This window comes from Somniosus microcephalus, chromosome 28 (genome assembly GCF_052327205.1).
Source record: "Somniosus microcephalus isolate GS21.2 chromosome 28, FLI_Smic_1.0, whole genome shotgun sequence".
In the NCBI taxonomy this organism is placed as follows: Eukaryota; Metazoa; Chordata; class Chondrichthyes; order Squaliformes; family Somniosidae; genus Somniosus; species Somniosus microcephalus.
In genome coordinates, this window is record NC_141014.1 from 38,396,481 (window position 1) to 38,424,093 (window position 27,613).

Below are 27,613 nucleotides of genomic sequence, written 5' to 3' on the forward strand. Positions count from 1 at the left end.
CAGTTTCCTGTTTGTTGTGTAGTTTAGCTCCACTTCAGCGGGGAGCTTACTGAGGGTGAGATGGAACATTGCAGCCAGGAAGATCGAGAAGAGCGATGTCAGCGGTCAGCAATGGTGGAGTTTGTAGTGTATGTAACCTGTACTACCTTAAGAGGATACCTTAAAGTGATGGACTACTTTTTAATGGCTCCTGTACATTGTAGTACCGGTGGTGACCACAGCGGTATATAAACCCTGCGGAGCAAGTGTACCTCAGTTCCCGCCTTGACCCTCAATCACTAAAGACCTGTTTACTTACTTCTGTTGTCTGTGTCCTGTTATTCATTATAACTGCACTTGTAAACACAGACTCAACAGTGGCGACGAGTCTGATCGTCCCTAGCGGCAGTTTTGCATCACCTCCCCCAGTACTGATTCTGGGGTCCATTCCAAGGAGGCTTCGTCCTCAGAGAACGGGCGTCGAAAAAGGGCATCCGCCCTCAACATCCTGCAGAGCACTGCATCGCACGGGAGGCCATCGAGAACCCGGTTTGGTTTTCTGGCCACGAAGTCCAACATCAGCAACAGGCAGTGATCATCCCTTCTTCGACAGCGGCGGGTAAGCCCGATCGAGCGGCACGGGGGGGAAGTCGGCCGAGTTGTCAGAGGGAGAAGGGGAGGAAAAACAAAGAGAAAGGACGGAGGATACGACCGCAGCCGGTGTCAGGGGCCGGACTGCAATCGGGGCAGAGACGCGCAGCAGCCAGAAAGGCGCTTTATTGCCACAAGGACCGCGGGAGTGGCGGGGCAACAGCGCAACAGCGCAGAAGAAGCGCTGAAAAGCAGTTTTAAAATAAACTGCAATCGGGGCAGAGACGCGCAGCAGCCAGAAAGGCGCTTTATTGCCTCAAGGACCGCGGGAGCGGCGGGGCAACAAGAGCAGCAGCGCAAGGAAGCATATACACGGGAAAAGAAAGGCAGAAAGGACAGCTGGGAGGCATGGACAGCAACAGCGTGGAAATCGCCATCTTGACTCGGCGGGGCAAGAAGACAAGCGCGGGAAAAGCTGCCAAGCGCGGGAAAAGCCGCCATCTTTAATAAGAAACAATTTTTTTAAAGTCATCATATTAAATAATACCCGAAGGGAAAGAAGAAACTCAGCAAGGATGCCGAAAATGGGTAACATCACTGCCTTCGACAACGATGTGGAAGATTGGGCCACTTATGTGGAACGCATCGAAGTTTACTGTAGTACGAATGATGTACCGGATGATAAGAAAGCACTAACCCTATTAAACTCGATGGGTGCGAAGACGTACGGGTTATTAAGGAACCTGGTAACCCCAGACAAACTGGTAGAAAAGAGTTTCGCGGATTTTGTTACTATCCTGCAAGAGCATTTAAACCCCACACCGCTGTTGATAGCGGAACAGTTTAAATTCTACAGAAGAATTCAACATAAAGAAGAAAGCAACGCTGAATTCCTAACAGAACTGCGCAAGTTAGCAAAGCACTGCCAGTTCGGAACAGGACTAGCAGACGCACTGAGAGATAAGTTTGTGTGTGGGCTCCTAAGGGAAGGAACCCAGAAGCGACTGCAAGAGGAAAAGGATCTTACGCTGGACAAAGCTTTCAGCATTGCAGCATCCCACGAGGCAGCAGCACGGGCGCTACAGAGATACAGCAAAGGCCACTGGAATTCAGCACCAATGAAATGGCATTGGGCGCAGTAAAGTGCTATCGTTGCGGAAGGACAACGCATGACCAGAACCAGCGCTGGTTCAAAAACAAAGAATGCAGGCAATGTGGCAAACTTGGTCACATAGCGAGAGTATGCTGGTCAGGAAAGAAGACCAGCAGCAAAAAGTCACCACAGGAGAAGTACAAAAAAGTACACAAGGTGACAGAGAACAGTTCGGATGAACAGAAGACGGATTCAGACTCCAGCAGCAAGGAACTGGGTTGTCTGAAAATACATAATGTGGGTAACACAGCAGACCACCAAACTATCTGGGTCATGCTCCAGATAGCAGGAGTCCAAGTGAAGATGGAGCTGGACACAGGGTTGGCATTAACGGTCATAAATAAGCAAGACTACAAAAGGTTATTCTCGCATTTTCCCCTGAGGGATACGAAGATTGTATTGAAAACATACACAGGGCAAAAAGTATACCCCAAAGGAAAAATAAAAGTAAATGTGGTCTACAATGGTGAAGAAAGTCAGAAAATGGACTTGTACGTGTTACCTGATGGAGGTCCGCCACTACTAGGACGGGAATGGATCAGGCGAATAAAATTGGACTGGCATTCCATACAAGCACTGACTGTGGATGCCTGTAAGGAGGACGACGTCAAACCTAAACAACTGTCCAAAATCTTAGACGATGCTAGGGAGGTGTTCCAACAGGGACTGGGAACACTGAAAGGAATTACTGCAACTATCAAGGTTGAAGAACAAGCAAACCCAAAATTTTTCAAAGCCAGACCGGTGCCCTATGCGATACGACCTGCTGTGGAAGCAGAGCTGGAAGGGCTAGAACATTCAGGGGTACTGTCGAAGGTGGACTGGAGCGAATGGGCTACACCCATTGTTCCTGTCATGAAGCGTTCGTTGAGCAACAAGCCTGGGGAACCTGGGAAGGTTCGCATCTGTGGCGATTTCAAGATCACTGTTAATCCAGTTCTTCACACGGTGCAATATCCGCTTCCGCGGATCGAAGATATCTTCACTTCGCTGTCTGGCGGAAAGCACTTCACCAAGATAGACTTGGCGCAGGCGTACCTACAGATGGAAGTTGATGAAGCGTCACGACAGTATCTCACGATCAACACACGTAAGGGCTTATATCAGTATAATAGGCTGGTTTTTGGAGTGGCATCGGCTCCAGCGATTTGGCAAAGGGCCATGGAGCAGGTATTGCAGGGAATCCCAGGCACACAATGCTACCTGGATGACATCCTGATTACAGGAGATAACGATAATGATCACCTCGCGAATTTGGAGCAGGTGCTCATCAGATTGAAAGAATATGGGCTAAGAGCTAATCGCCAGAAATGCGAGTTTTTTCAAAAGCGAATCTCATACTGCGGCCACGTCATTGACCAGGAGGGGCTCCATAAGTCCCCTGACAAGATTGAGGCTGTAGTCAAGGCTCCAGCACCGGAAAATGTATCCCAGTTGAGGTCATTCCTCGGGTTGGTTAACTATTACCACAAGTTTCTTCCAAATTTGTCCACGGTGTTACACCCACTAAACACTCGTTTGCAAACGGGAATACCATGGAAGTGGAGCGATGATTGTAAGCGGGCTTTTCAAAAGAGCAATGCATTGATCACCTCTAAGGAAGTGTTCACTTTAACCCAACGCTACCTATTCGCTTAGCTTGTGATGCATCCCCATATGGTATCGGGGCAGTGCTCTCACATAAGTTTCCAGATGGCTCGGAAAGGCCAGTCGCTTTTGCATCCAGATCATTGACCTCCGCTGAGCGCAATTATGCTCAGATAGATAGGGAGGCTCTCAGCCTCGTGTGGGGAGTTAAGAAATTTAACCATTACCTGCACGGCCAAAAGTTTACGCTGCTGACAGATCACCAGCCGTTGGTTTCCATTTTTAACCCTAAGAAGGGTGTTCCGGTAATGACGGCGCAGAGGCTTCAGAGATGGTCCCTTTTCCTAGGGGCACACCAGTATGATATTGAGTTCAAAGGTACAAAGCAGCATGGTAATGCTGATGGGCTGTCGCGCCTGCCACTACCTACAGTGGAAGAGGCACCAGCAGTTGACCCTGTCGAGATATTTCACTCGACCATCATCGAATGCTTACCAGTCACCAATGCGGGTATTGAGAGAGAGACCCGAAATGACCCGACACTGTCTCGGGTCTACGATTTGACAGTGAAGGGATGGCCAGCACATGGCGAACCACTGTTACCAGCATTCTCAGCCAGACGAGAACAGCTGTCTGTCTGTCAAGGAACATTGATGTATGGAACAAGGGTGATTATTCCTCCTAAATTAAGGGAGAGAGTTCTAAAAGAATTGCACGAAGGTCATCTGGGGGGAGTCAAGATGAAAAGCCTTGCTAGGGCTTATGTGTGGTGGCCAGGTATCGACAAACAAATAGAGGATCTGACTAAAAGCTGCTCAGGGTGCCAAAAAGTTCAGAACGCACCTCCAATTGCACTGCTGCATCCGTGGGAATGGCCTTCAGCCCCATGGCAACATGTGCATATCGACTTTGCAGGTCCATTCATGGATTCCATGTTTTTGATAGCAGTAGACGCACATTCTAAATGGCCAGAAGTGATTAAGATGTCGACCACTACCTCTGAGAAGACGATTGCAGTTCTAAGAACCATATTTGCAAGGAATGGATTGCCGGAGCAAATATGTTCAGACAACGGACCACAGTTCGTGTCAGAAGAATTCCAGAAATTCATGAAAAAGAATGGGGTGAAACACTATACATCTGCCCCATATCATCCGGCTACAAATGGGTTGGCCGAGAGATTTGTACAAACGCTCAAAAAGGCGATAAAGGCCATGAGTGAAGATCATATTCCACTACAACACAAGGTGGACAATTTCCTAATGGCGTATCGAAACGCCACGCATGCAGTGACAAATCAAAGCCCTGCCATAATGTTCTATAACAGAAGGTTGTGGTCCCGGTTGGATTTGTTAAAACCCAATGTGCGACGGGAAGTCGAAAACAAGTAATTCCAGCATGTAAATAAAAAGGCCACTCGTAGTTTTGAAATAGGACAACCAGTGATGGCCAGGGACTATAGGGATGATAAATGGCAACCTGGAACAATTTGTGCATGACAGGGACGTTTGATGTACACGGTAGACGTTGGAGAGAACATAATACGACGTCATGCTGACCAACTTGTGGAATCGAGAACAAGGGTCGACCCCATGTCTACGGCAGAGACACCAGCTGAAGAACTTGTTGAGCCTGTAGCATCTACCTCAGACTCGAACGTATTGGATGATGTTGAATCCATAGGAGATCAATTGGATGAGTCACCCCAGCAACGGGAACCAGAGATCCCTGAAAAGCGTTATCCGGGCCGGATCAGGAGGCCTCCTCAGAGACTGAATCTTTGAACAGTTCTTGTGTGTAAATTGTATATATGTATATTATTCATGTAGTGTATTAATTGGGGTGTCCACTGTTAAGCTAAAAGGGGAGGAATTGTAGTGTATGTAACCTGTACTACCTTAAGAGGATACCTTAAAGTGATGGACTACTTTTTAATGGCTCCTGTACATTGTAGTACCGGTGGTGACCACACCGGTATATAAACCCTGCGGAGCAAGTGTACCTCAGTTCCCGCCTTGACCCTCAATCACTAAAGACCTGTTTACTTACTTCTGTTGTCTGTGTCCTGTTATTCATTATAACTGCACTTGTAAACACAGACTGAACAGAGTTAGCACTGGCTAGTTTGAGGAATAGAAAGACTTACATTTCTATAGCGCCTTTCACCACCGCCAGACACCCCAAAGCACTTTACAGCCAATGAAGTACTTTTTGAAGTGTAGCCACTGTTGTAATGTGGGAAACACAGTGGCCAATTTGCGCACAGCAAGCTCCCACAAACAGCAATGTGATACTGACCAGATCATCTGTTTTAACATAGAAACATAGAAGCTAGGAGCAGGAGTAGGCCATTCGGCCCCTCGAGCCTGCTCCGCCATTCAATGAGATCATGGCTGATCATCCAAATTCAGTACCCTGTCCCTGCCTTCTCTCCATATCCCTTGATCCCGTTAGCTTTAAGAAATATATCCAACTCCTTCTTGAATATATTTAATGAATTGGCCTCTACTGCCTTCTGTGGTAGAGAATTCCACAGGTTCACCACTCTCTGGGTGAAGAAATTCCTCATCTCTGTCCTAAATGGCTTACCCCTTATCCTTAGACTGTGACCCCTGGTTCTGGACTCCCCGACCATCGGGAACATCCTTCCAGCACCTAATCTGTCCAGTCCTGTTAGAATTTTATAGGTTTTGATGAGATCCCCTCTCATTCTTCTAAACTCCAGCAAGTACAAGCCCAATCGACCCAATCTCTCCTCATACGTCATTCCTGCCATCCCAGGTATCAGTCTGGTGAATCTTCGCTGCACTCCTTCCATGGCAAGAACATCCTTCCTCAGATAAGGTGACCAAAACTGCACACAATACTCCAGATGTGGTCTCACCAAGGCCCTGTACAACTGCAGCAAGACATCCCTGCTCCTGTACTCAAACCCTCTCGCTATGAAGGCCAACATACCATTTGCCTTCTTAACCACCTGCTGCACCTGCATGCTTACCTTCAGCGACTGGTGCACAAGGACGCCCAGGTCTCTTTGCACTTCCCCTTCTCCCAATCTATTGCCGTTCATTTTAGTGATGGTGGCTGAGGGATAAATATTGGCCCAGGACACCGGGGATAACTCCACTGCTCTTCTTTGAAATAGTGGCCGTGGGATCTTTTACGTCCACCTGAGAGAGCAGACGGGGCCTCGGTTTAACATCTCATCCAAAAGACGGCATCTCCGACAGTGCGACGCTCCCTCAGTACTGCCCCTCCGACAGTGCGGCGCTCCCTCAGTACTGCCCCTCCGACAGTGCGGCGCTCCCTCAGTACTGCCCCTCCGACAGTGCGGCGCTCCCTCAGTACTGCCCCTCCGACAGTGCGGCACTCCCTCAGTACTGCCCCTCCGACAGTGCGGCGCTCCCTCAGTACTGCCCCTCCGACAGTGCGGCGCTCCCTCAGTACTGCCCCTCCAACAGTGCGGCGCTCCCTCAGTACTGCCCCTCCGACAGTGCGGCGCTCCCTCAGTACTGCCCCTCCGACAGTGCGGCGCTCCCTCAGTACTGCCCCTCCGACAGTGCGGCGCTCCCTCAGTACTGCCCCTCGACAGTGCGGCGCTCCCTCAGTACTGCCCCTCCGACAGTGCGGCGCTCCCTCAGTACTGCCCCTCCGACAGTGCGGCGCTCCCTCAGTACTGCCCCTCCGACAGTGCGGCGCTCCCTCAGTACTGCACTGGAAGTGTCAGCCTAGGTTTTTGTGCTCAGGTCCCTGGAGTGGGACTCGAACGAACTTGCTGAAGTTTTTGAGGAGGTAACGAGCAGGGTGGACAAGGGTGAGCCAGTGGATGTGGTGTATTTGGATTTCCAGAAGGCATTCGATAAGGTGCCACATAAAAGGTTATTGCATAAGATAAGAGTTCATGGAGTTGGGGGTAATATATTAGCATGGATGGATAGAGAATTGGCTAACTAACAGAAAGCAGAGATTTGGGATAAATGGGTCATTTTCTGGTTGGCAAATGGCAACTAGTGGGGTGCCACAAGGATCGGTGCTGGGGCCCCAACTATTTATAATCTACATTAATGACTTGGATGAAGGGACCGAGTGTAATGTAGCCAAGTTTGTGGATGATACAAAGATGGGTGGGAAAGCAAGTTGTGCAGAGGACTCAAAGAATCTGCAAAGGGATATGGACAGGCTAAGTGAGTGGGCAAACATTTGGCAGATGGAGTATAATGTGGGAAAGTGCGAGGTTATACACTTTAGCAGGAAAAATAAAAAAGCAAATTATTATTTAAATGGAGATTACAAAATGCTACAGCTCAGAGGGACCTGGGGGTCCTTGTGCATGAAACACAAAAAGTTAGCATGCAGGTACAGCAAGTAATCAAAAAGGCAAATGGAATGTTGGCCTTTATTTCAAGGGGGATGGAGTATAAAAGCAGGGAAGTTCTGCTACAACTGTACAGGGCGTTGGTGAGACCACACCTGGAGTACTGCGTACAGTTTTGGTCTCCTTATTTAAGGAAGGATATACTTGCATTGGAGGCAGTTCAGAGACGATTCACTCGGTTAATTCCAGAGATGAGTTGACTTATGAGGAAAGGTTGAGCAGGTTGGGCCTATACTCATTGGAATTTAGAAGAATGAGAGGTGATCTTAGCGAAACATATAAGATACTGAGGGTGCTCGACAAGGTAGATGCAGAGAGGATGTTTCCCCTCGTGGGGAAATCTAGAACGCGGGGGCACAGTCTCAGAATAAGGGGTCGCCCTTTTAGAACTGAGATGAGGAGGAATTTCTTCTCTCAGAGGGTCGTAAATCTGTGGAATTCTCTGCCCCAGAGAGCTGTGGAGGCTGGGTCATTAAATACATTTAAGGTGGAGATAGACAGATTTTTGCAAGATAAGGGAGTGAAGGGTTATGGGGAGCGGGCTGGGAAGTGGCTTTGAGCCCAAGATCAGCCATGATCTTATTGAATGGCGGAGCAGGCTCGAGGGGCCAAGTGGCCTATTCCTGCTCCTATTTCTTATGTTCCTATGTTCCCCCCAGCCAGGGGAAACATCCTCCCTGCATCCAGTCTGCCTAGCCCTGTCAGAATTTTATACGTTTGAATGAGATCCCCTCTCATTCTTCTAAACTCTCGTGAATACAGGCCTAGTTGACCCAATCTCTCCTCATACGACAGTCCTGCCATCCCAGGAATCAGTCTGGTGAACCTTCGCTGCACTTCCTCTAGGGCAAGTATATCCTTTCTTAGGTAAGGAGACCAGAACTGCACACAGTACTCCAGGTATGGTCTCACCAAGGCCCTGTACAACTGTAGTAAGTTAGCCCTATACTCTGCTAGTTAAGCGCTACAGCTCAATATTCTGTTTGATTTGTCGATTGTTGCTGTGCAGTGGCCGGTCGTGGCCAGCGTTGAGTCTGCTATCACGCCCAGTACACGTTCAGCCTCTCTCCCCTCGCCACTTCTACGCTGATCATGAAACAAATGTAATATAAAACAAGCACACACAACACAATAACGAGCTGCCAGTCAGAAAATTGGCTTTTGGGGTAAACTTTATTTTTTATTGAGGCATCAGGCATATTTAAATTACAGTCAGACACTCTTCAAATAATATTTACACAGAGGTAAAACGCGAACATGTACAGAAGTAAAGATGATAGGAATAGGGGACCCGTTAATGTGATCTGATATTGAGGAAGGGAGAGGCGACAATACACAGCAGTATCCAAACGGAGGGCTAAGACAGATTAACTGACATGAATCAGTCATTCATGAAAGAAAGACTTATGAAATAATACTGAGCGGCCTGCGGGTGGCGCTGTCCAGGGAGTGTATAAATACTCGGGCACGGGCCCAGCTTGCGCAGGACATTCTTAACAGGAACTAGTGAAGGACACAACTAGACCTCCATGTTGTAAAACAGTTGATTAAAGCTTTGTTTAACGCTTAGACCAAGTGCCTGGTAGTTTTCTTATGTTATGTTGGGGGCATCGAGGGTGAGCCCGGCCCGATCCTCACCCGAAGCCTACTCACCTGCCGGCAGAGGGCACTGGATAGCGATCAGGAGCAGGAACCGTGGCTGCGTTTCCGCTCAGTTAACCAGGGTGCTGAGGTCAACTGCAGTGGCCACCCTGGTGTCAGCCGTGGCTCAGTGGGTAGCACGCTCGCCCCTGGAGAAGGTCGTGGGTTCAAGTCTCCGCTCCAGAGATTTGAGCATAAAATCCAGGCTGACGCTCCCAGTGCCAGTGCTGAGGGAGCGCTGCACTGCACTGTTGGAGGTGCCGTCTTTCGGATGAGACGTTAAACCGAGGCCCCAGCACTATCCATGATCCACTTTCCAAGATCCCATTACACTATTTTGAAGAAGAGCAGGGGGAGTTCTCCCTGATGTCCTGGGGCCAATATTTGTCCCTCAACCAACATCACTAAAAACAGATGATCTCATTGCTGTTTGTGGGAGCTTGCTGTGCGCAAATTGGCTGCCGCACTACAACAGTGACGGCACTTCAAAAAGTATTTTGTTGGCTGTAAAGCGCTTTGGGAAGTCCTGAGGTCGTGAAAGGCGCTACAGAAATGCAAGTCTTTCTTTTCTGAGTACCCAGCTCAGCTCGGCCCAGAATCAAACCTGGGAACTGCTCTGGTCTGCGTCACTTAGCGCCACAGCGGGGATGGTTTTCAGGCGGAGTAAGTGCCAGTCTGCCCCTGGAAACGTTCACCTCGCGCCTGCTGGGAGACCTTTCCAGCTCGTGCTTGTCACAGAGGTTGTTGGACCTGCCGTCGTCTCTCCAACCTCTTCTGCTCCCGCCTCAGATCTTCAGCATTTGCAGGATTGTTGAACCTGTTGACCCATACCCGCTGGAGAGACAGGATCCGCCTGTCTCGATTGGACGCTTCTCGGAAAGCGAACCGGCCAATCAAATAGGCAGATCTGAAATTTGAATCGTCTCATTGGATGTCGTAGAACAAAGGGCGAGCTGGCGCTGTCCAATCGCACGGCCTGTTCTGAAATCAGGTGAGTATATTTGAATCAGGACTGCTCCTTAGCGCCATCTGTGCCGGCTGGTGGTAACTGCTTCTGGGGACCTACAGGGGAACACAAGAAATATTTTAATAACCTCCTCGGACCACAGGAGGCCATTCAGCCCCTCGAACCTGCTCTGCCATTCAATTAGATCACGGCTGATCTGTAGCTTAACTCCATCTACCTGCCTTGGTTCCATAACCTTTAATACCCTCGCCCAACAAAAAATCTACCAACATAAAAAGAAAATACTGCAGATGCTGGAAATCTGAAATAAAAACAGAGAATGCTGGAGATACTCAGCAGGTCAGGCAGCAACTGTGAAGAGAGAAACAGAGTTAACGTTTCAGGTCGATGGCCTTTCGTCAGAAATCTATCAAGTTCTGATGAAAGGTCCTCAACCGGAAAGGTTAACTCTGTTTCTCTCTCCACAGATGCTGAGTGTCTCCAGCATTTTCTGTTTTTATTTCAGATTTCCAGTACTTTCCTTTCGTAAAAATCTGAGTTTTGAGATTTTCAATTGAGAACCCTCCAGCCTCAACAGCTTTTTGGGGGAGCGAGTTCCAGATTTCCACCACCCTTTGTGTGGAGACATGCTTCCCGACATCACCCCTGAATGGCCTGGCTCAAATTTTAAGGTTCTGCCCCCTTGTTCTGGACTCCCCCCCCCCCCACCAGAGGAAATAGTCGTTCTCTATCGACCCCATCAACTGCTTTAATCATCTTAAACACCTCGATTAGATCACCCCTTAATCTATAAGCGAAGGAATACAAGCCTAGTCTACGCAACCTTTCCTCGTAATTTAACCCTCTACAAGCCACTGCAAATTCTTAAAATAACATAGATACACAGAGAAGTTATGTTAAACTTGTATCGAACCTTGGTTAGGCCACACTTGGAGCACTGTGCACAGTTCTGGTCACCATATTATAAAAAGGATATAGAGGCACTGGAGAGGGTGCAGAGAAGATTTACAAGGATGATACCAGAACTGAGAGGTTGTACCCATCGGGAAAGATTGAACAGGCGGGGGTTCCTTTCTCTAGAAAAGAGAAGGCTGAGGGCTGACCTGATCGAGGGATTTAAAATTATGAAAGGGTTTGCTAGAGTAGACATAGACGTTGTGGGGGAGACCAGAACTAGGGGCCATCAATATAAGATAGTCACTAATAAATCCAACAGGGAATTCAGGAGAAACTTCTTTACCCAGAGAGTGGTGAGAATGTGGAACTCGCTGCCACAGGGAGTGGTTGAGGTGAATAGCACAGATGCATTTAAGGGGAAGCTGGATAAACACACGAGGGAGAAAGGAACAGAAGGATATGCTGATGGGGTGAGATGAAGAGGGGTGGGAGGAGGCTGGTGTGGAGCATAAACACCGGCACGGAGCAGGTGGGCCGAATGGCCTGTTTCTGTGCTGTACATTCTATGCAATATCAAAGCAACAGCTACATGCATTTATACAGTGCCTTTAATGTAGTAAAACATCCCAGGACGCTTCACAGGAACGATTATCAAACAAAATTGACACCGAGCCAAAAAAGGAGATATTGGGATAGATGGCCAAAAGCTTGGTCAAAGATGTGGGTTTTAAGGAGCATCTTAAAGGAGGAAAGAGGTGGAGAGAGGCAGCGAGGTTTAGGGAGGGAATTCCAGAGTTTAATTGCTGTTGGTCAGGGTAAGTTGCATATTGGGAGGAACTTGTTCTAACAACAGAAAACGCTGGAGACACTCAGCAGGCCAGGCAGCATCCGTGGAGAGAGAAACAGAGATAACGTTTCAGGTCTGGGACCCTTCATCAGAACTGGAAAGAGCTGGAGATGTAACAGATATTAAGCAGTTGCAGAGATGGGGGGGGGTTTAGGAGGGGAGGAAGGAATTGAAAGAACATCCTGTGAAACTGTTGCAAATGGGAGTGGCAAAATCGTACAACATGAAAAATGGGGGCAGGGATAATTATCTGAAATTGTTGAACTCAATGTTGAGTCCGGCAGGCTGCAAAGTGCCCAATCGAAAGATGAGGTGCTGTTCCTCGAGCTTACGTTGAGCTTCATTGGAACAGTGCAATAGGCCGAGGACAGAGAGATCAGAGTGGGAGTGAAGCGGTGAATTAAAGTGACAGGTGACCGGAAGCTCAGGGTCACCCGTACGGACTGGGCGGAGTTGTTCCGCAAAGAAACTTGTTGTTGGTCAAAGGAACCCAGCATGAAATTGGCAAAAGGTTATGGAATACCACTGACATGAATCAGTCATTCATGAAAGAAAGACTTATGAAATAATACTGAGCGGCCTACAGATGGCGCTGTCTAGGGAGAGTATAACTACTCGGGCACGGGCCCAGCTTGCGCAGGACATTCTTAACAGGAACTAGTGAAGGACACAACTAGACCTCCATGTTGTAAAACAGTTGATTAAAGCTTTGTTTAATGCTTAGACCAAGTGCCTAGTAGTTTTCTTACGTCAACCACCACCTCCCCGCCCCCATTAAGAATTTCCTTACGTACCGCACTGTTCCACAGGGGAAGATCCAATCGCTTCCGAATTCACACTTGAAAGCATTGCTTGACAGGCCGAGTAAACCCTACTCCTGGGCAGCGGCTGTGGCTGCTTGTCCCACCCGACTTGGGAGTAGCGCGGTTGGGAGGGCGGCACCTCAGGGAAGGCCCCCTGCGGGCTCCTGGCCGAGGCCTCCCAAGGCTGCTTGCTCCGGCCCCGAGGGGTGGCCACGGGATTCCCCGGCGGGGCGGCCACCTTGGTGTAGGGCGAGTCCAAGCTGGCAGCTCGCTGGTGCGCGTGCGGGGCGGGAACAGGCGGGGGCGGCGCGGCCGGCGCCCGGGCAGGGCTGGCGGTAGCTCGTCGAACGATGCCCTTTTCATCCACTGGGAGGGTGAGGGAAGCGCACACCGGGTTGGAGGTCCAAGGCAGGCTGGCTTTCGGCTGTTGCGGCGGAGGGAAGGATGGTCTTGTAGGAGCCGATTTCTTCACTGAAATGGAAGAAACAAAAACCCAAATGATTAATTTTGTCCCCTCTTGTCCTGGAGGTGCTGGGTCTCGCCTGGCTCAATCCACACACACAAAACTCTTCATGATTGAACAGAGGGCGTAATCACAGTCACTCTGATTGCCTGACGCTCCCCCCCCCCCCACACACACCCACCCACACACAGCCATAGATTCACACAGCACAGAAGGAGGCCATTTGCCTTTGAAAGAGCTGTCCAATTAATCCCACACCCCCTGCTCTTTCCCCAGAGCCAATGTTCGCTGTGAGCTGCGGTTTGTTCCCGCGCGGCCTGTTTCTTTTAATGCGCGGTCCCTTTAAATTTCCGCGCGTGCACGGTACTCACAACGTGAAAGCCGGTCAGTAGCCCGCACGGGACCTTTGAGATTATTGCGCGTCTGTCCGGCCGCGCAACTTAGCGCGAACACGGCCCAGAGCCTGACAAATTTCTCCCCATCAAGTATCTAATCCAATTCGTTCTGGCAACATAGGAACAGGAGGAGGCCATTCAGCTCCCTCGAGCCTGTTACCATAGGAACAGGAGGAGACCATTCAGCCCCTCGAGCCTGTTACCATAGGAACAGGAGGAGGCCATTCAGCCCCTCGAGCCTGTTACCATAGGAACAGGAGGAGGCCCATTCAGACCCCTCGAGCCTGTTCCGCCATTCAACGAGATCATGACCAATCTGCAGCCTAACTCCATCCACCCGCCTTTGGCCCATATCCCTGATCAAGACATGACCCTCCCGCCCCACCCATCTCAGACTGACCAAAATATTGCGCTAAATCAATGGCCCAATTGCTTTCTGCCATACCTTTTTTCAACGAGAGGCTGGTAGTCTGGCCAATGGCGGTGTGAGTCTGGATGGATGCAGTCTGGGCCGGTCGGGCCTCCGTTTTGCTTGGCCCGTTGTCCTTGCTCGAGGGGCGTGACGGCGCTGGAGGAATCGAGGGACTTTCCTCGTTTACACATCTGGGGAAAGGCAGCAGAGCGGGTGTGAGTGTGAAAGTCTGTCAGGAAGGTTTCCGCTCATGTCGGAACGCGCGGTTAGCTGTTGCCGGGGTAACGGATATCACGAGGCACGCGGCTCACGTTTACGCACAGGGCGATGCGATCGCACGTCAAATCCTTTCCATTTGGTTCAGTTCAGTCAGCACCTTTCTAGTCTTTTCACCCCATCCTTGTTGCTTGACTCAATTTCCCCCGCCCAACAACAACTAGTGCCTTTCGTAGTAAAACTTCCCGGGATGCGCGTAAATCAGACAAAATCTGACACCGAGCCACATACAGGAAACTCTTTTTGATCCGGCACCGACGGGACCGGCGTGCTGCTGGTTGGTCAAAAAGTCCGGATTACAGAGAGGTATACTTACTAAGGTACGAGAGCCCCGTACACGGCCACAGATCCAGGCGTCCCTGTTGCATAGCAACAGGTGCGGGAACCCCGGTTACACGGCCACTAATATGAAGTAAAACTTACCTGAACCTACTCCTGAATTTTGCCGGTTAAGAGAGATTTCCGGTTGTATAGGTGATGGTAAAAAGAGAGTTTCCTGTATTAGGACAGGCGACCAAAAGCTGGGGTCAAAGAGGTCGGGTTTTAAATAGCGTCTTAAAGGAGGAGAGAGAGGCGGCGAAGTTTAGGGAGGGAATTCCAGAGCTCAGGGCCCAGGCAGCTGAAGGCACGGCCGCCAATGGTGGAGCGATGGAAATCGGGAATGCGCAAGTTAAATTAACGTTTAAGAAAACTGAACGTACTCATCCTCCTGTGCAGAGATCTCCTTGACTGGGAGAGGGGCGGTCTGTGCCTGTTCCCCTGAGTCGCTGTCCTTTTTTGGTGATGTGCAGTTTGAGTACAGAGAACTCGGTCCGAACACTCCGGACACACTGAAATCTAAATCTGTGTAAAGAGAAGCACTTTTTAAACAATTATTGGAAACAGGAAACTGCAGGCTGTAAATACTGACACACTCCCGGGGACCCACTGTAAATACTGACACACTCCCGGGGACCCACTGTAAATACTGACACACTCCCGGGGACCCACTGTAAATACTGACACACTCCCGGAGACCCCCTGTAAATACTGACACACTCCCGGGGACCCCCTGTAAATACCGACACACTCCCGGGGATCCCCTGTAAATACCGACACACTCCTGGAGACCCCCTGTAAATACCGACACACTCCCGGGGACCCCCTGTAAATACTGACACACTCCCGGGGACCCCCTGTAAATACTGACACACTCCAGGAGACCCCCTGCAAATACCGACACACTCCCGGAGACCCCCTGTAAATACTGACACACTCCCGGGGACCCCCTGTAAATACTGACACACTCCCGGGGACCCCCTGTAAATACTGACACACTCCCGGGGACCCCCTGTAAATATTGACACACTCCCGGGGACCCCCTGTAAATACTGACACACTCCCGGGGACCCACTGTAAATACTGACACACTTCCGGAGACCCCCTGTAAATACCGACACACTCCCGGGGACCCCCTGTAAATACTGACACACTCCCGGGGACCCCCTGTAAATACTGACACACTCCCGGGGACCCACTGTAAATACTGACACACTCCCGGAGACCCACTGTAAATACTGACACACTCCCGGGGACCCCCTGTAAATACTGACACACTCCCAGGGACCCCCTGTAAATACTGACACACTCCCGGGGACCCCCTGTAAATATTGACACACTCCCGGGGACCCCCTGTAAATACTGACACACTCCCGGGGACCCCCTGTAAATACTGACACACTCCCGGGGACCCTTTATAAATACTGATGACACACTCCCGGAGACCCCCTGTAAATACTGGCATAGTCCCGGGAACCCCCTGTAAATACTGACACACTTCCAGGGGCCCCACTGTAAATACTGACACTCTCCCAGGGACCCCCTGTAAATACTGAGACACTCCCGGGGAACCCCTGTAAATACTGATACTCTCCCGGGGACCCCCTGTAAATATTGACACACTCCCGGGGACCCCCTGTAAATACTGACACACTCCCGGGGACCCCCTGTAAATACTGACACACTCCCGGGGACCCCCTGTAAATAATGACACACTCCCGGGGACCCCCTGTAAATACTGACACACTCCTGGGGACCCCCTGTAAATATTGACACACTCCCGGGGACCCCCTGTAAATATTGACACACTCCTGGGGACCCCCTGTAAATATTGACACACTCCCGGGGACCTCCTGTAAATACTGACACACTCCTGGGGACCCCCTGTAAATATTGACACACTCCTGGGGACCCCTGTAAATATTGACACACTCCTGGGGACCCCCTGTAAATATTGACACACTCCCGGGGACTCCCTGTAAATACTGACACACTCCCGGGGACCCCCTGTAAATACTGACACACTCCTGGGGACCCCCTGTAAATATTGACACACTCCCGGGGACTCCCTGTAAATACTGACACACTCCCGGGGACCCCCTGTAAATACTGACACTTTGTTTCAAGGGAGCTGTGGAGAAATGGGCGAGAGTCAAGGGTAAAAATAAAATGGCCAACTATGTCTACATGACCCACTGGGATAGTGTTACCCTTTCAGTGACTGGCCAGCAGTCTGGCGGAGTGCCCCAGCTGCCCATTATAGATCCGGCCTGTTTTTGCATTCCATCGGATTTTGTAACGAGCAGGCGATTCGATGTGACAGAATTAACAGCCAATCGGCAAAGGGGAAGCTCTCCCCCCCTCAGTGGCGGTCACTGAAGTTGGTCTGTGACCAGACAGCAGGTGGCGGTGTGGGACAGAATCACAATCTCATTGAAACATACAAACTTCTTACAGGGCTCGACAGGGTACATGCAGGGAGGATGTTTCCCCTGGCTGGGGAGTCTAGAACCAGGGGTCACAGTCTCAGAATAAGGGGTCGGCCATTTAGGACTGAGATGAGGAGAAATTTCTTCACTCAGAGGGTGGTGAATCTTTGGAATTCTCTACCCCAGAGGGCTGTGGAGGCTCAGTCGTTGAGTATATTCAAGACTGAGATCGATAGATTTTTGGATATTAAGGGAATCAGGGGATATGGGGATAGTGCAGGAAAGTGGAGATGAGGTAAAAGATCAGCCATGATCTCATTGAATGGCGGAGTAGGCTCGAGGGGCCGAATGGCCGACTCCTGCTCCTAATTCTTATGTTCTTACAGTGAGGGGTGTGGGGTATATCAGAGTGTTACAGTGAGGGGTGTGGGGTATATCGGAGTGTTACAGTGAGGGGTGTGGGGTATATCAGAGTGTTACAGTGAGGGGTGTGGGGTATATCGGAGTGTTACAGTGAGGAGTGTGGGGTATATCAGAGTGTTACAGTGAGGGGTGTGGGGTATATCAGAGTGTTACAGTGAGGGGTGTGGGGTATATCAGAGTGTTACAGTGAGGGGTGTGGGGTATATCAGAGTGTTACAGTGAGGGGTGTGGGGTATATCAGAGTGTTACAGTGAGGGGTGTGGGGTATATCGGAGTGTTACAGTGGGGGGTGTGGGGTATATCGGAGTGTTACAGTGGGGGGTGTGGGGTATATCAGAGTGTTACAGTGAGGGGTGTGGGGTATATCAGAGTGTTACAGTGAGGGGTGTGGGGTATATCGGAGTGTTACAGTGGGGGGTGTGGGGTATATCAGAGTGTTACAGTGAGGGGTGTGGGGTATATCAGAGTGTTACAGTGAGGGGTGTGGGGTATATCAGTGTGTTACAGTGGGGGGTGTGGGGTATATCAGAGTGTTACAGTGAGGGGTGTGGGGTATATCGGAGTGTTACAGTGAGGGGTGTGGGGTATATCGGAGTGTTACAGTTGGGGGTGTGGGGTATATCAGAGTGTTACAGTGGGGGGTGTGGGGTATATCAGAGTGTTACAGTGAGGGGTGTGGGGTGTTTCAGAGTGTTACAGTGAGGGGTGTGGGGTATATCAGAGTGTTACAGTGAGGGGTGTGGGGTGTATCAGAGTGTTACAGTGAGGGGTGTGGGGTATATCGGAGTGTTACAGTGAGGGGTGTGGGGTATATCAGAGTGTTACAGTGAGGGGTGTGGGGTATATCAGAGTGTTACAGTGGGGGGTGTGGGGTATATCGGAGTGTTACAGTGAGGGGTGTGGGGTATATCGGAGTGTTACAGTGAGGGGTGTGGGGTATATCAGAGTGTTACAGTGGGGGGTGTGGGGTATATCGGAGTGTTACAGTGAGGGGTGTGGGGTATATCGGAGTGTTACAGTGAGGGGTGTGGGGTATATCGGAGTGTTACAGTGAGGGGTGTGGGGTATATCGGAGTGTTACAGTGAGGGGTGTGGGGTATATCAGAGTGTTACAGTGAGGGGTGTGGGGTATATCGGAGTGTTACAGTGGGGGGTGTGGGGTATATCAGAGTGTTACAGTGAGGGGTGTGGGGTATATCGGAGTGTTACAGTGGGGGGTGTGGGGTATATCAGAGTGTTACAGTGAGGGGTGTGGGGTATATCGGAGTGTTACAGTGGGGGGTGTGGGGTATATCAGAGTGTTACAGTGAGGGGTGTGGGGTATATCGGAGTGTTACAGTGAGGGGTGTGGGGTATATCAGAGTGTTACAGTGAGGGGTGTGGGGTACATCAGAGTGTTACAGTGAGGGGTGTGGGGTATATCAGAGAGTGTTACAGTGAGGGGTGTGGGGTATATCGGAGTGTTACAGTGAGGGGTGTGGGGTATATCGGAGTGTTACAGTGAGGGGTGTGGGGTATATCGGAGTGTTACAGTGAGGGGTGTGGGGTATATCGGAGTGTTACAGTGAGGGGTGTGGGGTATATCGGAGTGTTACAGTGAGGGGTGTGGGGTATATCGGAGTGTTACAGTGAGGGGTGTGGGGTATATCAGAGTGTTACAGTGAGGGGTGTGGGGTATATCAGAGTGTTACAGTGAGGGGTGTGGGGTATATCAGAGTGTTACAGTGGGGGGTGTGGGGTATATCAGTATGTTACAGTGAGGGGTGTGGGGTATATCAGAGTGTTACAGTGAGGGGTGTGGGGTATATCGGAGTGTTACAGTGGGGGGTGTGGGGTATATCAGTATGTTACAGTGAGGGGTGTGGGGTATATCAGAGTGTTACAGTGAGGGGTGTGGGGTATATCAGAGTGTTACAGTGAGGGGTGTGGGGTATATCAGAGTGTTACAGTGAGGGGTGTGGGGTATATCAGAGTGTTACAGTGAGGGGTGTGGGGTATATCAGAGTGTTACAGTGAGGGGTGTGGGGTATATCGGAGTGTTACAGTGAGGGGTGTGGGGTATATCGGAGTGTTACAGTGGGGGGTGTGGGGTATATCAGAGTGTTACAGTGAGGGGTGTGGGGTATATCAGAGTGTTACAGTGAGGGGTGTGGGGTATATCGGAGTGTTACAGTGAGGGGTGTGGGGTATATCAGAGTGTTACAGTGAGGGGTGTGGGGTATATCGGAGTGTTACAGTGAGGGGTGTGGGGTATATCAGAGTGTTACAGTGAGGGGTGTGGGGTATATCGGAGTGTTACAGTGAGGGGTGTGGGGTATATCAGAGTGTTACAGTGGGGGGTGTGGGGTATATCAGAGTGTTACAGTGAGGGGTGTGGGGTATATCAGAGTGTTACAGTGAGGGGTGTGGGGTATATCAGAGTGTTACAGTGAGGGGTGTGGGGTATATCGGAGTGTTACAGTGAGGGGTGTGGGGTATATCGGAGTGTTACAGTGAGGGGTGTGGGGTATATCAGAGTGTTACAGTGAGGGGTGTGGGGTATATCAGAGTGTTACAGTGAGGGGTGTGGGGTATATCAGAGTGTTACAGTGAGGGGTGTGGGGTATATCGGAGTGTTACAGTGGGGGGTGTGGGGTATATCGGAGTGTTACAGTGAGGGGTGTGGGGTATATCAGTATGTTACAGTGAGGGGTGTGGGGTATATCAGAGTGTTACAGTGAGGGGTGTGGGGTATATCGGAGTGTTACAGTGGGGGGTGTGGGGTATATCAGTATGTTACAGTGAGGGGTGTGGGGTATATCAGAGTGTTACAGTGAGGGGTGTGGGGTATATCAGAGTGTTACAGTGAGGGGTGTGGGGTATATCAGAGTGTTACAGTGAGGGGTGTGGGGTATATCAGAGTGTTACAGTGAGGGGTGTGGGGTATATCGGAGTGTTACAGTGGGGGGTGTGGGGTATATCGGAGTGTTACAGTGAGGGGTGTGGGGTATATCAGAGTGTTACAGTGAGGGGTGTGGGGTATATCAGAGTGTTACAGTGAGGGGTGTGGGGTATATCAGAGTGTTACAGTGAGGGGTGTGGGGTATATCAGAGTGTTACAGTGAGGGGTGTGGGGTATATCGGAGTGTTACAGTGAGGGGTGTGGGGTATATCAGAGTGTTACAGTGAGGGGTGTGGGGTATATCAGAGTGTTACAGTGGGGGGTGTGGGGTATATCGGAGTGTTACAGTGAGGGGTGTGGGGTATATCAGAGTGTTACAGTGAGGGGTGTGGGGTATATCGGAGTGTTACAGTGAGGGGTGTGGGGTATATCGGAGTGTTACAGTGGGGGGTGTGGGGTATATCAGAGTGTTACAGTGAGGGGTGTGGGGTATATCAGAGTGTTACAGTGAGGGGTGTGGGGTATATCGGAGTGTTACAGTGAGGGGTGTGGGGTATATCAGAGTGTTACAGTGAGGGGTGTGGGGTATATCGGAGTGTTACAGTGAGGGGTGTGGGGTATATCAGAGTGTTACAGTGAGGGGTGTGGGGTATATCGGAGTGTTACAGTGAGGGGTGTGGGGTATATCGGAGTGTTACAGTGAGGGGTGTGGGGTATATCAGAGTGTTACAGTGAGGGGTGTGGGGTATATCAGAGTGTTACAGTGAGGGGTGTGGGGTATATCAGAGTGTTACAGTGAGGGGTGTGGGGTATATCAGAGTGTTACAGTGGGGGGTGTGGGGTATATCAGAGTGTTACAGTGAGGGGTGTGGGGTATATCAGAGTGTTACAGTGAGGGGTGTGGGGTATATCGGAGTGTTACAGTGAGGGGTGTGGGTTATATCGGAGTGTTACAGTGAGGGGTGTGGGGTATATCGGAGTGTTACAGTGAGGGGTGTGGGGTATATCGGAGTGTTACAGTGAGGGGTGTGGGTTATATCGGAGTGTTACAGTGAGGGGTGTGGGGTATATCAGAGTGTTACAGTGAGGGGTGTGGGGTATATCAGTGTTACAGTGAGGGGTGTGGGGTATATCAGTGTTACAGTGAGGGGTGTGGGGTATATCAGAGTGTTACAGTGAGGGGTGTGGGGTATATCAGAGTGTTACAGTGAGGGGTGTGGGGTATATCAGAGTGTTACAGTGAGGGGTGTGGGGTATATCAGAGTGTTACAGTGAGGGGTGTGGGGTATATCGGAGTGTTACAGTGAGGGGTGTGGGGTATATCAGAGTGTTACAGTGAGGAGTGTGGGGTATATCAGAGTGTTACAGTGAGGGGTGTGGGGTATATCAGAGTGTTACAGTGAGGGGTGTGGGGTATATCAGAGTGTTACAGTGAGGGGTGTGGGGTATATCAGAGTGTTACAGTGAGGGGTGTGGGGTATATCAGAGTGTTACAGTGAGGGGTGTGGGGTATATCGGAGTGTTACAGTGAGGGGTGTGGGGTATATCAGAGTGTTACAGTGAGGGGTGTGGGGTATATCAGAGTGTTACAGTGAGGAGTGTGGGGTATATCAGAGTGTTACAGTGAGGGGTGTGGGGTATATCAGAGTGTTACAGTGAGGGGTGTGGGGTATATCAGAGTGTTACAGTGAGGAGTGTGGGGTATATCAGAGTGTTACAGTGAGGGGTGTGGGGTATATCAGAGTGTTACAGTGAGGGGTGTGGGGTATATCGGAGTGTTACAGTGAGGGGTGTGGGGTATATCGGAGTGTTACAGTGAGGGGTGTGGGGTATATCAGAGTGTTACAGTGAGGGGTGTGGGGTATATCAGTGTTACAGTGAGGGGTGTGGGGTATATCAGAGTGTTACAGTGAGGGGTGTGGGGTATATCAGAGTGTTACAGTGAGGGGTGTGGGGTATATCGGAGTGTTACAGTGAGGGGTGTGGGGTATATCGGAGTGTTACAGTGAGGGGTGTGGGGTATATCAGAGTGTTACAGTGAGGGGTGTGGGGTATATCGGAGTGTTACAGTGAGGAGTGTGGGGTATATCGGAGTGTTACAGTGAGGGGTGTGGGGTATATCGGAGTGTTACAGTGAGGGGTGTGGGGTATATCGGAGTGTTACAGTGAGGAGTGTGGGGTATATCAGAGTGTTACAGTGAGGGGTGTGGGGTATATCGGAGTGTTACAGTGAGGGGTGTGGGGTATATCGGAGTGTTACAGTGAGGGGTGTGGGGTATATCGGAGTGTTACAGTGAGGGGTGTGGGGTATATCAGAGTGTTACAGTGAGGGGTGTGGGGTATATCAGTGTTACAGTGAGGGGTGTGGGGTATATCAGAGTGTTACAGTGAGGGGTGTGGGGTATATCAGAGTGTTACAGTGAGGGGTGTGGGGTATATCAGAGTGTTACAGTGAGGGGTGTGGGTTATATCAGAGTGTTACAGTGGGGGGTGTGGGGTATATCAGAGTGTTACAGTGAGGGGTGTGGGGTATATCAGAGTGTTACAGTGAGGGGTGTGGGGTATATCAGTGTTACAGTGAGGGGTGTGGGGTATATCAGAGTGTTACAGTGAGGGGTGTGGGGTATATCGGAGTGTTACAGTGAGGGGTGTGGGGTATATCAGAGTGTTACAGTGAGGGGTGTGGGTTATATCAGTATGTTACAGGTTGAGGGGAGCGTTTTGCAGTCAGGAAGGGACTGGGGGAGCGCTATTTAAAGGCGACCGCTTCCTGCCTTTTTTTGTTGGTGACATTTTTGCACCACGCATTCTGAGAGAGAGAGAGAGAGAGACTTCTGGAGAGATTGAACGCTGTGTGAAGGAGTTTTGAGTTCTGAGCAGCACTTTGCAGGTTCATTTTGATTTGCCCTTCCTTGCTTCGCCAGCGCTCTGAGGTAGCGCCTCGCTCCTCGGCCTTTGTGCCTTAAGACAGGTGTGAAGCGCCTGATTTAGCGCTCCAATCACCTCCAGGGGCGATAAAAGCCAAGTTTGCTGTCGGAGGCGATAATTAGCGCCAGGCGCTAAACTGTGCGCTAGCCCCCCTATGATTTTTCTTGTGGCAGTGATCCGGAGATTAATCTTCAATTCCTGGAGACTCCAGGGCCAATCCTGGAGGATTGGGAACTCGAGCTGCCCCCGCACCCCCCCCCCGCGATGAATGGCCTGCTTGTTGCTCGCTTTCCAGGCTCATACATGAGGAGGGGGGGATGGTGCCCGAGGGAAGCCCAGGGTGAGGTCATGTCCCCGGGAGGGGAGGAAGGAACAAGGCGGAAGTGGGGGGAATGCGCAAGGCAAACACGGAGAGAGTAAGAAAGAGGGCCCCACCTTCTGGGAAGATGCTGTCTGCGTTCTGTATGATGGGCTCCATCACTGACACAACTTGGACTGAAGATGCTGATGCCATGTCCATCAGTGACACTTTCCTGGAACAGGACAAGAAGGCAAGGGTCATCTTTTGGGAATCAAAGAGTTGCATTTCTAGAGCGCCTTTCTCAACCCCAGGACGTCCCAAAGTGCTTTACCGCCAAGGAAGTATAGTCACTGTTGTAATGTGGGAAATGGGGCACAGCAAGCTCCCACTAACAGCAATGCCCCGATCGCGATATTGGGTCGCACCCCCCGCTGTAACGCCGGTCGCAATCTGCGACCGGTTCAGGGGGGCCAGCCTGCGGCGGTAGTGGCGCTAATAAAAGGGGAGGTGCGGGGCGGCCATTTCTTTTGCTGGCCGCCTGCCAGCACCTCCTCGTGCCGCCGTCCCCAGCCTCCTGAGCCCCCCGGGCAGTGCTGGCTGTGTCCCAAGAGCCCGGCACCTCTCCTCGGTGCCGGGCTCTTTTGCCGGCACTCGCGATCTCTGATCGCGCTGGTGCAGGCCCCTCCCCTTTAAGAAGGGGAGGAAGGCCTGCAGTACTGCAGCGCGCCGTGCTGCAGCATGTGGCGCTGCGGCATGTTGCACTGCGATATTCAGTTTCAGCGCCCCAAGAGGGACGCGGGGCGCCTCGAGCAGCACCCCGCTTCCATTTGGGGCGCTGAAACTGAATATCGTGCTGGCGCAATCGGCTCCTTCCGGGGCGGGACTTCTGACGCCCAGGCGAGCTTGGCGCCCCAAATGGGATTTAGCCTTAATGTCCACTTGTGAAGGCCTCAGTTTGGCATCTCTTTTGAATGACGGCACCTCTGACAGTGCAGCGCTCCCTCGGCACTGCAGTGGGAGCATCAGCCTGGATTTTACGTTCAGGTCCCTGGAGTGGAGACTCGAACCTACGACCCTCTGACTCAGAGGCGAGAGCGCTACCCGCTGAGCCACCGGCTGACACCGCGACGCTACATTTGACGTCTGCTGGGGTTGGCCATTTCTGGATCTCACATCCGCTGTTGCCAGAACACAAAACAAGGGCACGGGCAGGAAAAAAGGTGGCTCGACCACTAAGACAGCACAGCTCTCCCAGCCTGGCATCCACTGAAGGGCCGAAGATGTGCTGTCAGTTACGTGCTCCTGTTTGGCGGAAGGCACTAGTGAGCATTCCCTGTGATAGAACGACGAGTTATTTTTAAAAACAGAAGCAGAAATGGTGGGAACAGCATCTATCCACCTTCAGCAGGAAGTGATGCGGGACGACTTCCTGATTGCAGGTGTGAGGAAGGAGGACAAAATGGCCGCCTCTCTATTAAGAAACTTGGGGGTGATTTTCTCAATGGGAAGCTTTTGGAGGCGGGACTCCCACTTGTCGGGTTTCAGTCCCGCCTCCATCAGCTTCTGGCCAACCAGCGGGATTTTCCCCTGATTGACCTTGTTAAGCCCGCCCGGCGGGCCCAGCAGGCCAATTAGGGGGAAGCCGGTTGCAGAGCATGTCAACGTATGACGTGTCATCTGTCAAGAATTTTTGAAAGAAGAAATGTCATCATTTGACAGCTCTGTGAAGCTGTCAAACACTGACATTCTGTGTAGTTTGATGAGGTCTGGCATACAAGACTTCATCAACCTTCTTTGTTTTACAGAAATGAGATGTGTGTTGCTTTGGAGAATGTAACGGCCATCTCTCATCTGCAACACAGAGGTCTGAGACTCTCCGCATACACACCGACTGAAGCCTGCAGGAAGAAACAAAGGTAAGTACACTTTTAAAAACACTTAGGACTTACCTCAGATACTCACCTCTACACTCTTGCACCCATCACTTACCTTCACACCACACTTTTGCACCCCCCGACCCCCGCAGACCCACTGCTCACCTCAGTGACCCTGGCGGGGTTCGGAGCCTTCGGGAAGCCTACACTTGTGAGGGCAAAATAGTGATGAGCCTATTTTCTGCCGTTAATAGGCAGTTAATAGGCTTTAATCCCTTCTCGCCTCCAAGGAGACGGGACCCGGCGCGGGACGGATACCCACCTCCTGAGAAGATGGCACAGAGGCGGGTTGGGGGCGGGTTTGCCCACCGCCCCCAAGTTCTGCCATTTTCCCGGTAGCCCCGCCTCCCCAGGGCTGGCAAAATCGCCCCCAAGGTTCTCGAGCTCCCAGCAAAAATGGGCCAGATGAAAAGAATAAAGTTATCATGAGAGTAAGTGACCTCTCACCTGACCGGTAACCTACCCTTCATTCCTGGGCCAGAGGAGGTTAGGTCCCAGCACGATGGCAATGTTACTGGGACTCATTTTGTTCACTTCCTGATATTCCGCCAACTTCGCCAAGAACTTAATGAGATACCTGTTTTAAAAAAAAAAGATTTATTTTCCTTCTCTATCGAGCTAAAAAATTTTTCTTTCAGCCTGTGCGAGCCTCGACGGTGAGCGTTGTCCGGCTGTTTAACCGAGTGGGGCATCACAATCCAGCCTGGGGCTGAGCCACGCTTTCCAGCACAGTGGGGGCTGCCGGAGAGTGGTGCGGAGTGAGAGACCCAGCATCACGCCGGGGGTTCCATCCCGTTTACCGTGCCCCTTTAAATTCTGCTGGGGGGGGGTGGGGGGTTAATTCTCCAAACCCACAGCCCCCTCCCCCACCCTCCAACTTCAAGGGGATATATCTGGCAGAGTTCCCGGCTCGGAGATCTCCGCCCATCCCGCTGGTATAAGTTTCCCTCTCCGCCTCGCTCCACCTCCTTTAAGACGCTCCTTAAAACCGACCTCTTTGACCAAGCTTTTGGTCACCTGTCCCGCTATCTCCCTCTGTGGCTCGGTGTCAAATTTTGTTTAATTTACGCTCCTGTGATGGGCCTTGGTACGTTTTACTACGTTAAAGGGGCTCTATAAATACAAGTTGTTATTAAGAAACCCGGTAAAAAAAATGCCAAAATTCTAAAATGCGGGACACCACCTCGGGTGAAAAGAATAAAGAGAACGGGAAAATCAGAAAGAAGGAGTTAGGTGACAAACACCTCCTTATTTTTTAAAAAAAGCTTGAAGAGCCAAGGAGGTTTAAAATGTGGAATGATAGCAAAATGCCGGAAATCCGAAATAACAACAGAAAATGCTGGAAAAACTCAGCAGGCCAGGCAACATCCGTGGAGAGAGAAATAGAGTCAACGTCTCAGGTCGAAACCCTTCTTCAAGTCTTGACGAAGGGTTTCGACCCGAAACGTTGACTCTATTTCTCTCTCCATGGATGTTGCCTGTCCTGCTGAGTTTTTCCAACATTTTCTGTTGTTATTTAAAATGTGGAATTCTCTACCACCGAAGGCTGTGGAGGCCAAGTCACTGAATATATTGAAGAAGGAGCTAGATAGATTTCTAGACACAAAGGGCGTCAAGGGGTATGTGGGGAGAGAGCGGGAATATGGTATTGAGATAGAAGATCAGCCATGATCATATTGAATGGTGGAACAGGCTCGAAGGGCCGAATGGCCGACTCCTGCTCCTATTTTTCTATGTTTCTATGTTTAATCATCTTAAACACCTCGATTAGATCACCCCCTAATCTTCTAAACTCGAGGGAATACAAGCCCAGTCCATGCAACCTGTCCTCATAATTTAACCCTTTTAGCCCCTCAAGGATTTGGATGTCCTTTGTGATGCAGGAAAACTACTAGGCACTTGGTCTAAGCATTAAACAAAGCTTTAATCAACTGTTTTACAACATGGAGGTCTAGTTGTGTCCTTCACTAGTTCCTGTTAAGAATGTCCTGCGCAAGCTGGGCCCGTGCCCGA

At 50.7% G+C, this 27,613-nt stretch overlaps 1 protein-coding gene across 1 annotated transcript in view; it reads right to left on the reverse strand.

Moving 5' to 3' along the window:
• Window positions 1-8,845: 8,845 nt before the first annotated feature.
• The window catches only part of LOC147099624 (SH3 domain-binding protein 1-like), a 66,616-nt gene continuing 47,848 nt past the window's right edge, over window positions 8,846-27,613 (reverse strand). The window contains exons 14-19 of the mRNA XM_085969885.1: window positions 26,064-26,177; window positions 23,801-23,898; window positions 15,088-15,229; window positions 14,144-14,301; window positions 12,832-13,311; window positions 8,846-10,388 (exon numbers count right to left, since the gene is read on the reverse strand). Coding sequence (XP_085826011.1) covers window positions 10,333-10,388; window positions 12,832-13,311; window positions 14,144-14,301; window positions 15,088-15,229; window positions 23,801-23,898; window positions 26,064-26,177 — 1,048 coding nt within the window. The 3' untranslated portion in view covers window positions 8,846-10,332. The remainder of the gene's footprint in view (window positions 10,389-12,831; window positions 13,312-14,143; window positions 14,302-15,087; window positions 15,230-23,800; window positions 23,899-26,063; window positions 26,178-27,613) is intronic.